The sequence below is a fragment of the Mesoplodon bidens genome (assembly GCF_964165515.1).
Source record: "Mesoplodon bidens genome assembly, chromosome: 17".
In the NCBI taxonomy this organism is placed as follows: Eukaryota; Metazoa; Chordata; class Mammalia; order Artiodactyla; family Ziphiidae; genus Mesoplodon; species Mesoplodon bidens.
The window spans coordinates 77,621,357-77,636,166 of NC_138174.1; the positions used below are offsets into that span (position 1 = coordinate 77,621,357).

General features: G+C 43.5%; 1 protein-coding gene across 5 annotated transcripts in view; it reads left to right on the top strand.

The window, feature by feature from the left end:
* The window catches only part of UPF3A (UPF3A regulator of nonsense mediated mRNA decay), a 35,237-nt gene extending 31,087 nt beyond the window's left edge, over window positions 1-4,150 (top strand). The window contains exons 10-11 of one of the 5 annotated variants that reach the window (XM_081214524.1): window positions 806-932; window positions 2,949-3,324. In XM_081214524.1, coding sequence (XP_081070650.1) covers window positions 806-932; window positions 2,949-3,104 — 283 coding nt within the window. In that variant the 3' untranslated portion in view covers window positions 3,105-3,324. Of the gene's footprint in view, window positions 1-805; window positions 933-2,062; window positions 2,906-2,948; window positions 3,325-4,009 lie in introns of those variants that run through there. The other 4 variants (XM_081214519.1, XM_081214521.1, XM_081214522.1 and 1 more) reach the window with 4 other exon arrangements.
* The last annotated feature ends 10,660 nt before the right edge of the window (window positions 4,151-14,810 follow it).

A 14,810-nucleotide genomic window follows, 5' to 3' on the forward strand; every position in this document is an offset into this window, starting at 1 on the left:
TAAATATATTACAATTTTTTATCTGTCAATCATATATCAATAAAGCTGAAAAATATATAAATACAAAAGTATTGAATAGTTACACCCTCTGAAAGGTGCCTAAGATACCTCTTCAGGGATTATCAGAACTCATTTTGAGACCACTGTTTTAAAACAGTAATACTCTTTATATTGGTACACACTTCCCAATGTAGGCTTTCAGATTGGCTGGGCAGGGCATGCATATAGTGTCTGAGGTTTGGGGATGTCTAGCAACCTGTGGCTGGTAAGATCAAAAGCTGTTCACATACGTGTGAAGTTTTTATTACCAATTACAGAAAAACTTTGAGTTTATCCTGTGTCTAAGAAATGGCAAAAATGTTAAGGAAAGAATTACCGTTCATGTGGACATATCCCGTGGAATTGCAGCTGACAGTCGTGGGGAGGGACCGAGTTCTCCGTGTGACTGAGGGCTCGAGTGAGGGTTGGCCTCCTGTTTCACTTCTTCGTAATTCCTCTGCAAAACTTTCTTTTAATGTTTTCTGTTGTTTCTCATTTTGGAATTCAGTCCTTGGTTTTATTCAACTACTTAGTAATTTTAATAATTATATTCTAAACATGAACATAACAAAGGAGAGGAGCTGCCTATTGGGATTTTCATTGCTCTCAGCCTTGCTAGTAAATCATAGACACCAACTGAAGTAATTCCTCAAATCTGACATGAAATATAGGCCCTTTGAAGGATCTCATTTACCATCTTTGGAAACAAGTTTTTATTTGCTAAATAATAGTAGTACTTACTGAGTAATCTTCTCCCATTTCATAGATCCCAAGGCAGTGAAACACCTGCAGATGTTTCTGCAGCAAATCCAGCAAATTCAAGGAAGGAGAGTGGCTGCTCCAGCCACTTCCCAGCAGCCCACTGTTTCTTCCCCAACCGCATTCCTCATTGGGTGAGTGAATTCTGCACATGTGGAAGATCCACGCGGACAAGGGCGTGGATTTTTTCACATCACACTATGAGAAAGGATCATTTACTTTCATCTCTTTCACTGAATTCCCATTTTGGTGTCTATCTTAACTCTGATGAAAAGACATATAATCATCTATACTTTAAGCAGATTTGCTTTCTATTCTGTTCTTCCTATCTTTAAAATTAAGGACATGTATTAGGTTAAAGTGGAGAATTAAGTAGGTATTTGATCCTCTTGACCTGTTCATAGATTAATAGCAGTAAAGAAAAAGAAAAACGAGAAGTTTATTTTCAGAACACTATTCAGAGTCAAGAGGGTTTTTAAAAAACGAATTTTCCCGCTTAAATCTACCAGATAATTGCTTCAACCCAATCTTAGCTATAGGCAAGGTCTACTCGTAGTTATTTTTACATGAAAATTCAGTTTTAATCATTATTTTTAAATTTTGTCACTTCAGTTAAGTTTAGAAAAATGCTGTCTGTCTGCTTTGTGTGAATTTCTGCCGGGCTGCATTTTGGTGGAAAGCTAGCAGTTTCTTGTAAATGGTTATCCCTATCTTCTTTGTATCAAAAGCATGTTTATCCTGTGAAGTTCTAAATCTCTCCCAGAATTCTTCATTGCTACACATCTAAAAGAAAAATAAATACATAAGTAACCTTATATCACAAAAGAGATTTTAAAAAAAGGTCTTAGTCAATTTAAACGTAAGCAGCCTACCCCATAGAAAGAATGGTATTCTTCAGTAAAATAATTTAAATTATTATCATGGTAGAAAAATCAGTGTGCCAAGTTGAGAGCAGTGTGTCTACAGGTTACGTACAGTGTGCCTACATACAATTACTCCATCACATGCTCATGGAGTAGCCATTTCCTACATCACTAGGATCATACTTTTCTGAATCAAAACATGGAGCAGTTGATTGGACAGAGGATTCTTATGCCACTTTGGGGTGTGAGGGCCAATGTAGGAGATGCTATTTGGACACCAAACTGCTGGCATTTCTAGGATATCTTAATAGGTGGTGGAACCCATGACGTTTGGAGTCAGGCCTTGCTATGGGCTGAATTGTGTCCCCCTCCACCCCAGTATTCACTCATTGAACCCTTAGCCCCCAGTGTGGCCGTATTGAAGTAAAGAAGCAACCAAATGAGGTCATAAGGATGGGGCCCTGATCTCATAGGAGTAGCACTCTTATAAAAGAAGACACCAGCACTCACTAGCTCTCTCTGCCACATGAGCACACAGCCAGAAGGCCGCTGTCTGCCAGCTGGGAAGGCCCCCACCAGCACCAATAAGCTAGCACCTTGATCTTGGACTTCCAGCCTCCAGAACAGTGAGAAATAAATGTCTTTGTTTATGCTGCCCAGTCTGTGGTATTTTGTTATGGCAGCCTGAGCAGGCTGAGACAGGCCTGTCCCAGGAAACCCAAGGACTGCAAGGGAAGGAACCCAATGGTGGTGGCCTGCAGCAATGGCTCCTCTCTCCTGGACCCCCAAGTCTTCCTCTTTTGGATCATTTCTGTCAGCTTTCAAATGAGATTTGTTAGTTCTTATGTTATTAAAAAATTCCTCAAGCTAAATTGCCTTATCTGTAAAAACATAAAATAGAAATATCCTTACACCCAGCATTGGAACTCCTAACACTACATCCTACAGATTGAACCGCTGCTACAAAACATAGACGCACCAGCTGTTAGATGCCCTTCTTTCTGGAACAGCCCAGGTGTTCCTCCTGGGACGTGGCTAAGTGACAGCTCCACAATGCGCAACACTAACACCAACTTTTCCACAGAGTGGGGTAAAGTCCAAAGTGCAGAATGTGCTTCAACCCTTTATAGACTCACAGAATGTTTACATTTGCATAGAAAATGTTTGGAAAGATGTGTGCCAATTACTAACATTTTTACAGTGGCTAATAATTGAGACTACACTGTGGAAGTAGAGCTTTTATGTTTTGATACACATTTTAAATCCTGCTTTGTAAAAACTCTGCAGACTCTGTCACTCCCCACCCCATGGCCCCGTCACTCCTCCACGGCCCACCCACTGGACGACAAGCCCATGAAGGCAGAGACTGAGATGTTTACTGCTGTTTATGCCAAATTGGTGGAACTCAGTAAATATTTATTGAATAAATGCTCAAATGATTAAAAAGACAAAATACCTTATATTGCAACTTGCTCGTTCTTAAATGAGAAAATTTATCTTTAAGCCAATATTTATCTTACAAATAACAAATTGTTTTATGACTAGAATTTCTGACTATGTATTTTGGTCTAGAAACCACCTAAACCTCACAGTGAAATAGCTTTAAAAATACTCAAGCTTTTAGGACAAACACTGCTAAGAAATGTGCCAAAATTTCATAGCAACTGAAGGTAAGATTAAGATGATTTTTAGTTCTTTTCTTTCTAATTTTTGAACAATGATTATGTACAAAAAATAGATTTTCATTACTTCTCTTTCCAAGTGGATTCAAAGCTTTTAATTACCAAATGTATATAAATGCCTGAAATGAGGCATTTGCATTTGAAACGAGGAATTTGAAAACTAATTCTTTCCCCAAGGGTCTCTATCTGCTGCTGAGTTTCCCGGTGAAGAACAATGGCAAAGTCTGCACTGAGGAACTCCTGTGCAACTTCTTGTTCTGTTTTTGGTATTTGCTTAAGTTTAAGCCTGAGTAGGAACTATATTAATACTATTTTCAACATTCTCTCTTAATGTGTGTCTTTTTAAAAATGTCACTTACCTTGGAATGCAGTATGATATATTTCTTCTTGCTAGAATTGCTTTGTTTGTGACCCTCACTGTCTTATATTTTACATATGACCACTTGATCATTCTCTCTTCCTGTGCTACTTTTTCCTCTTGAGCAGTCGCTTAACCAGTTTTTTAGGTTATAGGTTTAAAAAAAAAGTTTTATTATTGCACAAACCCAATGTTTGTCATAATATGAAGTTAAAATTTTCTAAATCATTCCCTTTCTCTTTGAAATTCTGTGTAATATTTACCAGTAAAAATTATCTTAAGGTCTTACCTTTTGGAATTTTTTGCAGGTTTTTGACAGCCGCCCAATGTCATCCAAATCAAGAAAGAAGATCTGAAGGATTATGTTGTCAGGCATGTGAACTAGCAAATCAAAGACACAGATTCAAAGAATAATCCAGTACTTCTTTCTCAGACACTTTCTCCATCTGCCCTAAATATCAGTAAGAAAGAGAAACTGAGAGACAGACTAAATTATGACAGGCCAACTGAATCCCACCCACCCTCAAAAAAGTCACTCGAATTTAAAATGAAAAGCACCTGTGCTTCTTAACACAGATGAACCTGTCTTTATAATAAAGTCCTGTCCCACTGGAGAGACAGTCACCACTGAGCAGTCCTAGCGTAAGTGGAGTGGATACTCACATTTATGAAGTTCTTTACATCCAGACAGCAGCTCTTTGGAGAGACAGTTATTATCACATTCATTCTTCAAATGGTCACTGCGTGCCTCTGTGTGGCAGGCACTTTTCTAGGCGTCAGGCATTCAGTGGTGAGCAAAGCAGACCAGTTCCTGACTTCACAGGCCTCAATACCCTTCCTTTCACTTAAAAGGAGTGGAAACCCCTAAAAGCTCACAGTCTTCCTCACATCCTCCACGTCATAAATGACAGAACCAGTTCCCCTAAATCAGGAGTTCTTAACTCGAAACCCGTGTTGGGTGCTCTTGTAACATTGTTATTCTTGTGGTCGTCCATAGGTTCCCTAAATTAGTATCATATTATGAATAAGCATATCATGCATTTTTCTATGGAATGGTCTATATAAGCTTTCATCAGATCCTCAAAGGAATAACTTTTAAAAAGTAAAAATTTTTATACAGTAGGCTGTCAGTAATCCAGCATTGAATTGTTTTCACAATCTTCTTGCCATAAACATAAAATGGAGCAATTCAATATTATAGGCAGAAACTATCATCTAAAGTAACAGACACTTAATAAGTATGTTCTCTCCACTGAAGGGTTGGGTCATCACTGTCACCTTCTTTATACTGAACAGAACCTGCCCCTCCCCCCACTGCAGCTCTCCACCCCTCCCACCCTTCCCCAGGCCCACGTGGCTCGGGCCAGTCTGATCAGTGCAGCCCCCAGACATGGGCCGGTCTTCTCCTAGCATGTGTCTGGGGGCTGCGCTGGCCAAGGGACGTGCGAGCCCAACAGGATGGCAGGGCAAACTCACCCTGTCGTTCTGTATGTGACTAAGGAGGCCCAAGGGGTGTCGACCTTCCCATGGAGCTGAAATGTGCACTCAGAGCAGAGGTGAGAAGATGGTGGGCTCCTGTCGGCAGTGCTGGAGCTGCTGGACCAGCTCACCCTGGAGCCCACCTTCCTGTGGGCTTGTTGGGGGACAGGGGCGTGTCTTGTTACTAAAGCAGTGTGAGTGGCTGTGTCTGTTATGTTAGTGAGATCTGATCTTAACTGACAGCTTTGCTTTGGGTTGAACGTATGAGAAAGCTTTGACTTGGAGGCAAACCCTGCTGCTCTACTGAGGTGCTGCTCAGAGTGTGGTTCCCCAGGCCCCAGCTCTTCTCAAGCCCTGCCTCAGAACTACTGAGATTCTAGGGCCCAGCCCTCGCCCTCCCGGTGATCAGGTGATTCTGATGCTTCTAGGGACCCCTTTCCCTCCACCATGCTACCTTGTAAGACCAGGAAGCCCCACCAGTTTTCAGCCATAACCTCCATTTACAAAATAACCACAGAGAAACACCTCAAAGGCTCAAGGTTCTAATCTAGAACTGGCTGATAGATTGCGATAAAGCTGTGGTTCGTCTAGCAACTTTGACTAATTAAACAAGAGATATTCAGAAAAATTCTTAAGTCTTCCAGGTGTCCTGGAACTTAGCCTTTCCATTTAATACACATTTCAATAAACCTCTTGTGCTGCTTCTGAGAGGTAAATTACAGGTTCTACCCTCTAAGGAGTAAGGGGCACAGGTGCTTCTTCACCTCTGCACACCACAGACACAAGCTCCCACTTGCCAAGGACAGCCCTACACCAAGGTCTACTCATCATTCGATCAGTTCAGCTACGCTCGTCTGAGTGTGAACTTTGTGCTAGGGACTGTTGCTACACCCTCAAGACGAAGCACAAGGCTTTGCTGACAACAGTCTCTCCAGCTGGCAGGGAAACCCACACAAGTGAGTGGAGGATTATAATTCACTGAGATATGAGCTGAAATAAGGTGTGGACAGGAAATACGGATACTTCTTATTTTATCAATCATCTTCTCCCCAGGTACACTGATCTATTGGGGAGGAATAAACTGGGGGGCCCGTTGCCCTGGCAACCGGAGGCCAGAGCTCACCCAGTGAGGAGCTCCTGCCTCACGAGTGGTGCAGAGGTGAGGTGATGGCTTGGGGCCGTTCACGGCAGCGTGCGGTGCCCAGCAGGTGACAGCAGTGACCGCGGGGGCCTGGCGTGTGCTCGTGCACGCTGCCCTGCCTCCGCGGCTCCTGAGCCTCATCCCATTCTCCAGTCTTCCAGCTGGCCCTCTGAGCTGTTTGAGATGCTTCCAGTAAGTTCTCTTTCTGCTTAAGTCAGCTAGGATTGGTTTCTGTTGCGTAAAACCAAGAATTTCAAAAGAAAACTGATAAATGGAGACGGTTAGAGGCAACAGAAAGGAAATGTGGGGAAATAAGTTACACCTTCCCTGAGTAAAAATCCCACTAATACTGAGGAATGAGGGTCTGGCAGCCTATGTCCTGTGGTGGGAAATGGCCACTTACCCGGGGTCCCCTGACATAAACTGTTCATCATGGGTCAGGTCTGGGGAAACTGCATTGGAGCTGCCACAGAACAGTGTGGAAGGTAAGAGAGATTCAAGACTGTAGGGAAGAGAAGCAATTCCTAACAGCACTGAACATTGTCAAATGGCAAACAAAACGTCTGAAGTCGTCAAACGTGAGAATTGGGACGTGCGATGCGCGTGCTAAAATAATTTATGCCTTACAGTCAGAGGGTTGAAATAGCCACAAAATGTGTGAAAGTTGGTTCAATAATCTGGAAAGAATGAGACTCTATGTATCAGAATGAAGGTAGGTAGCCGGCCTCAAGAGACTCAGAATACGTCAGACTCACAGATACCCAGCTGATCCTCCACCCCATCCCCCCACCAAGGAAGCTGATTTTCTTATGCTCCCCCCATGCCACAGCCTTTTCCAGATCTGAAGTAGCCAATAACAAAGTCAATGTCTGGAGGAGGCAGCTTCCAACCAAAAGAACAAGCACTTTATTAATTGACGTCAGCAAACGTGAGGGGAACAAATGTAGGAATGGATTCCGAGTGTAGGGTTCTAAACAAGAAAGAAAAGAATACTAGGTTGGACTGAATTTATGGACAGTGTGGTGGTTTAAACATCCATTCTAGTTGTTTACTCAGCTGATTAATAGCAGCCTAAACTCAGTGGTAGCCAAGTAAAGTTGAGATGCCAAAAATTTCCATCGGAATTCAGAGATTTCCGAGGATAGTAAGGCTGGAATGAACTGGTTATGGGCAACCCACCCTCTTCCTCTGAACTATGGCCCCCAAGGGTCCAATAATACTCTTTTCTACAAAACTCTGAGAATGCACTGATGAGGAAACACCAGAATCTTTGAAAAGACTTTAGTGACTGCAATTAAAGTGGGCTCTGTAGTAGACTGATAGCTACATTCTCATCTCTGGAACCTGTGACTATCTATTACCGTATGTGGGAGAAAGGGGGGATCTTTGCAGATGCAACTAAGTTAAGGGTCTTCAGATGGGGAGATTCTCCTGGATTGTCTGTGTGAGCCCTAAATTCAACCATGTGTCCTTTTAAGAGGGAAGCAGGAAAAGATTTTACTCGCAGACATGCAGAAGAGAAGGTGACATGAAGGCAGAGCAGGAGAGAAATGGGAAGATGTGGCCTTGAAGACTCGGGGGCTGCTCTCACAAGCCCAGGGATGCCAGCAGAAGCTGGAGAAGGCAGGGAACGGACTCTCCCCCAGAGCCTCCAGAGGGAGGGGGCCCCGCTGACACTGATCTCCAGAACTGTGAGAGAACACATTTCTGTCCTTTGAAGCCACGAAACTCATGGTAATTGTTACAGCAGCAGTAAGAAACTCACAGGCTCCCTGACACAAAGGGAAAAGGGAAAATACAGGCGCTTTAGAGTCAAGGTCAGGAAGGTGACCCTCACAGTCAGAAGGGCCTGTACGGTAATCAGAATAGCCCTGCCCCCAGTCGCTCTGGGGCTGAAATGGATGAACCACCCACTTGATTCCTGCTTGGTCTGCAGAGCTAAAGCCCATTTTGGATCTTGTGAACACAGGTGTGACTTGATTCACCATGAAAGTGAGACATGGCCCTTCAACCAATTTCTAGATAAGAGTCAGTTCACAGACCCAGAGACATTTGAGGCTTGAAGAGCCTTGTAAGAACTTACGTGACTCTTCTTCCTATAGGCATTTACCTTAGATTGACCAAAATCCACAAGCTTAACACTGTATTCTGTTCGCAGGGCCTCTGCCGGAAAGATGCAGGGCAAGGATGCCAGCAGGACCTCAGCTCCTGACATCTTGTGAACAACTGTGGAGTCGACTGTCTCAAGTAGGGGCCGCAGGGGACAAGCATGGGTGCACCCGATGGGGCCAACCTGGGGACAGCACTGCCGCAAACCTGGGCGCCCTGACGCGGTGAGCCTCAGGGACAGCTGGCACTTCCTCGTGCCCCTGCCCGTCCCTCTGTGTCCAACATACCATGCTGCCTCGACCTCCACGTCTTTGTGGCTTCGTGTCCTCCTCATCTGGCCGTCCCCACAGCTGCTGGGAGGCCTCTCTCTCACCTCCTCACACAGGAAATTGCTTGAGGTGCAGAATCTCAGGCCCCACCCAGACCTCCTGACCAATCAAGGGTCCCACATGCCTGGGCCTTCCAGGGAAACTCACTATCCACTCTAGACTCAGCACAGTGTCCTCTCGCCCCTCTCAGCGCTGGTTACCTGTGGCCCCTCCCCTCCGCCTTGCAGCGCCGCAGGAGCAGGCTGCCTCATCCTTTCACATCTGAGCCTGAAGCTGTTCCTGGTACATAGCAGGCACCTAAAAACGCCCACCGAGTGAATAAATAAGTGCACCCTTCGCTGGTCTAACGCATGTCCCACTCCTTGGATGGAATATAAGAAGAGCAGCTGACCATGTGGCCCGTGCAGGACTCCTGGCAGCCACTAGACAGGAGGCTCCATGGGCGGCACTGCAGCACTGCCCTGGGCTGCTGCACACCGTGGATGCCCTGTGGGAGTTCAGCCGAGCGGGGCGGCCCCTGGGCTCCCTCACGGCTCCAGGACAGGCTTCTAGGGTCAGGAACAAAAGGCTTTCTTTAAAGAGGGAGGAAGGGACAGCCACGGGTGCCTGGGACACTTTGAAACTGCCACACCCCCGAAAGCCCAGTACTTGCTGTGCTGCTTGTTCAGCAGGAAGCCTGCAGGGGGCGCCCTCACTGCTCTAGGGAGGGTTGTTTCTTGTTCTAGGTGGAGAGAAACCAACCACGATTTCCAGATAACCTGCCCCCAAAAGCAAACACACACAGTCTGGCACAGAAGTTTCCCACCACGGAGGCCAGAGACCAGAGCTCCCAAAACATTCTGGATATGGGCAAGGTGAGTGAGACGGCACTGGCACAAAAACTCAGTAGTTGATGTAAATACTATTTCCGTGCAGTATTTTTAAAAATCTAAATTAATGCTAAGGAATCTATGAATAACAAAATATAAACTTTTTTTTTTTTTTAAGGTAAGAAGTGGATTTATTTACAGAGAAACACACTCCACAGACAGAGTATGGGCCGTCTCAGAGGTCAAGAGGCCCCAGGGTACGGGGTGGTTAGTTTTTATGGGCTGGGTAATTTCTTTTTTGACTTCCTAAATTTTATTTATTTATTTATTTATTTATTTATTTATTTATTTATTTATACAGCAGGTTCTTATTAGTTATCTATTTTATGCATATTAGTGATATATGTCAATCCTAATCTCCCAATTCATCACACCACCACCAACCCCCCTAAACATTTTTAATAAATACAGGATCTAGCCAACTTCTTTGGCTGGTCTGTGAGTGTTGACGTGACATGCTCCTGAAGCTCCAGTGTGGGAAGGGCTCACGCATGTGGATGTGTCATCTACATTGAAACCTTTTCATTGAGATTTACCATGAAGGAAAGATGCTGGGCCCTCCTCCAGGCCCACTGGATCACAGTCTGCATTTATTAAACACCCAAGCGGTACTTATAAGCTATGTCAGACTTTTTCACCTTCTCCAGTCTACGGGACTGGCTGATAAACAATGTGTAGGGTTCGCATGCACCAGAAAATCACAAAACGTGCTGAGGAATTGGGGAAGACTTGGCCCAGTTTGAAACTAGTAAAGCTTTACACTTAGCCTGCTATTGTTTCCTTAACAAGTGATCCACAAAACTTTTGCTCCTGTACCTCCCAAAAGAATTTTCATAATTTAATTTCACATACTTTTATCTTAATGAGCAGGATAAAATTCCCTGCAATAAAAATGTGCATATTAATTAAAATTTTGGACTTCCTATCATAAGGTCTTAAGTACCAAGAAATATCTCTATTACAATAGTACATAACTAATCAAAACAAATATTAAAATAGAGGTATAAACTGCTATAGCCTGAATGTTTATGCCCCTCCCCGCAAACTCAAGTGTTGAAATCTAATCCCCAGTGTGATGGCATTTGAACGTGGGACCTTTGGGAGGTCATTAAACCATGAGGGTGGAGCCCTCAGGAATGGGATTAGGATCTTACAGAAGAGGCCCCAGAGCGTCCCTCACCCATTCTGCCATGTGAGGACACAGTGAGAAGGTGGTCACATATGGACAAGGAAGCAGGCTCTCACCAAACACTGAATTGCCAGCCCCTTGATCTTGGACTTCCCGTGTCAAGTACTGTGAGAAATAAATTTCTGTTGCTTATAAGCCACCCAGTCTAAGGCAGTTTCCTATAGCAGTCCAAACCAACTAAGACATAAACATAAAAAGTATGATGGTTAGAAATAACCTTCCTTGGGCTTCCCTGGTGGCGCAGTGGTTGAGAGCCTGCCTGCCGATGCAGGGGACACGGGTTCGTGCCCCGGTCCGGGAGGGTCCCGCGTGCCGCGGAGCGGCTGGGCCCGTGAGCCATGGCCGCTGGGCCTGCGTGTCTGGAGCCTGTGCTCCGCAACGGGAGAGGCCACAGCAGTGAGAGGCCCGCGTACCACAAAAAAAAAAAAAAAAAAAAAAAAAAAAGAAATAACCTTCCTTGAATTAAAAACAGCAGGATGTTTATAATTCTCGAAACTGGTGAGGTCCCAGCTTCTCTCTCTACTTATGTAGCTGTTTAAAATAGTCAACAATAAAGTGTTACAAAGAAAATTCCTCTCAGAAAGATGGGGATATTTTTCCCAATGGGTTCATATACTGACAGATGAATTTAATGAATATGTTTTGCTAGTAGAATAAGACAATGTTGGACAATTCTATTCCAGGTTTCCATTTTTATTGATCTAACTGCAGAGAAACCTTGGTGACACTGAATGGAGCGGAGGAATTTTGTTATAAAATACCACTTAACCCTTTAAAATTCTTTCACGTTATATACCAAATGTTCATAGTTATCTATAATCAAAAATTACTTCCAATGTCTACCATTTGATAATTCTTCTAATTTAATTGAAAGCAAAGAATTAGAAATCATTTGACTTTTGAAAGGCTTTGCAATTCAATGATTGGAGTCGTTCAGTTTCTCGGCTCCTGGGAAGTATACAAAAGTCTTTTCCAACATCTCAGAAAATTATAATTGTACCTGCTAGTCTTTCACTCTTGGTTTATTTATTTATTTATTTTGGCCACACCACACGGCATGTAGGATCTTAGCTCTCCGACCAGGGATCGAACCCACACCCCCTGCAGTGGAAGTGCGGAGTCCTAACCACTGGACCACCAGGGAAGTCCCTAGTCTTTCATTCTTGGAAGTGAACAGTTTAATCTGATCTACTCAAAAAGGCTGGGGGAAAAATAATCAAGGCGGTCATTTCAGAACATCTTTGCCAGTATAATATTTTCATAGAGAGTTTTCTAAAGCCTTGGTTTGCAAATTTAATGAATCCAATTTATGGAAAATAGTCACCATGTAATAACCTTTGCCAATTAGTTCTTACTATCAAGCCAATCTGCCAAATCAGCCTTATTTATTCAGAAAAACTTCATTTTTCAATTCAAATAAACATGAAATTGATGTCTCAAAATGAGGACTTATTTATACAAAAATTAGAAACATCTTGTAAGTAAATGCAGTAATGTCAATATTAAAATTAAATGGAGTTAATAGTCTTTCTTATTACCCAATTTAAAATAATGTGTAGCTAAACCAATGGGTTATTGATGAAGCAAAGAATGTGATAGTGGAAGTTATATTTCTTCAGTAAATATGTGTACATGAATATATCAAACTCTAGCATTGGGCTTTTGGGAAAAATTAAATAAGATTTATTTTAAAACTCACAAATCTTTAATTTTGTTTTATACCACTACCAAACCTCTTATATTTACCATTTTAAAAAACAGTAAAATATACTGCTAAAAGCTACCCTGTCTGGCAACTAGCATATAAATTTACTTTTTAATCAATGGGAGGCATGAATGATAAAATATTTAATTGGATGAAGAATGATTGTAGTTGGTAAATATACTTGATCAAAAGAGTTTTTTTTAACTATCTTAATGATTGCTACACACCTTATCAGGAAGAAATCACATAAAATTTTACCCATAGACTTTATGGAATGTATTTTGGAAATAGTCCCATTAACCAGTTTTCTCTAACTTAGCAAGCTTATTTCAGCCTGCCTTTACTATTTAAACTGCTGTTCCCTAAATTCTCCTCTGAACTAGCTCATTCGCTCATTCCACACTCACAAGCTCACAAGCTGATTAAACCCTGAAATGTATTCATTCTGGTGTCAGTTTCTGGAAATCATACTTTGACCTCAAGCCCACACACCCTTAACTGTTTTTCTAAATTTTCAACTCTTTTATCCCATTATGTCCCCGAACTCATCTTGCGAAGCAGACACTATCATCTCAGGTGCGTTAAAAGACAAACCATTTAATGTGCCAGAGATCAGCAGACCTGTGAGTGAACGAGGTCTTAGACCAGGTCTTGTTGTACCAAATCACTGATTCTTTTTGCCACTTGTTCACTTATCCCGAAGCCTTAAATGCCATCCCTCCTCCAGCCTACCACTTAAAGGAATAATGCAGGAAAATTTAGACTTCATAACAAGAAAGCTCTGATGAATCATTTGGATAGATATGTAGCCTCCTGATCCTTTCTGCTTTTGCCTTAACTCTATCCAGAGCGAATCCCACCGCTGGAGCGGACGAAGCTGGTGAAGGAGAGCGACGCTGCTCTCTTCCCACCGAGCCGGGAGCCCTGGGCAGGCCTGCTCCCACCTTGGTGTTTCTCTTCCAGTGAAGGAACATGGATTCACAGATGATAGGAAGCTCCACAAGTGAAATGTGGACAGTCAAGTTTCCCCACTGGGAACAGTCATGTGATCTTTTAACGCGCAATCTCCAATTAACCCCCAGGGAGACCAGGCCTCCACTTTTCAGAGCTGGATGAAGACAAGGACAGTCTGAACTTGAGATGCACCCAGATGGTGAAACTTCTATTCACCAGAACTCCTCTCAGGGAGAGAACTCCGTGTGGCAGAAAGAAATACTTAGGAGAAATGATCGTTGTGGATGGGTTTCCTGAAAGAGCAGTGATTGGGCCCTCAACTGCCTTCTGAGGGTCTTTTCTGAGGCTAGAGCTGAATTGCTCAGGGCAGCAGGGAGAACCTGTGTTCTCCCCACCTGGCATTCAGCCTCCTCTGAGTGAATGTTGAGCAAATATTTTAAAACAATCAGCTTGAAGGGGAGCCAACCTATTAACCACATTGGGCAGCCACGCGTCTCAACCTGGCTTTGTTTCAACCCCCTTCCGTCCCTGAAGGTAGAGAGACCACAGTTAAAGAGCTGAACTCCTTTGGCATCTTCTCTGCTTGTTTAGATACTGTATTTTATAACTAAAAACACAGTATGAGCTAGGACATTCCTGCTTCATCACAAATGTGACTCGCAATGCGAGCAGACACTTCCTCTCCATCACTTTCTTCCTAACTGCTCCATGCAGTAGATGGCATATCACCATTTTAAAGACAAAAAAACCCGAGGCGGAAAGAGGTAAGTTGCCCCCTTACTTGGAGGCTGGTCTTCTTTTTCCCACACAAGTAGTTTCTCAGAGTGTGGGCAAGCCTGCGGGCCTAACAGTCATGGCTCATAACCGTGGTTCTCAACCTCGGCTGCATTTAGAAGCCTGTGAGACTCTACAAAACACCCAGTCCTGTGCTCCACACCCAAAAGACTTTACCAGTCTGGGTGGGGCCCAGGAACCAGTCATTCTTAAAGCTCTGCAGGTGATTCAAATGTGCAGCCAGATTTGAAAACAGTTGATAGGTAATATTGTATCTATGGGAAAACGCTGGGTAGCAAAGAATGCCCCCTCCTCTGCTCTTTCAACAATTATTTGAGAAAGTTCTATATTCCAGGAATAAGGCCCTCAGAGTGGGGGAGACAGTCCGATAAAAGCCAGTAACAATAGAGGACTAGGCGTCTGTGAGTCAGAGAAGGCGTGACTTGCCCGGCCCGGGAGGCAGGAAAGCCTTCTTAGCTGAGGAAGTGGTGCCTGGGCTGAGTTTTCGTCAGGACCTGAGGCCTCACTTCTGTGGTGACAGCAGGGAGGGTGCACAGGGC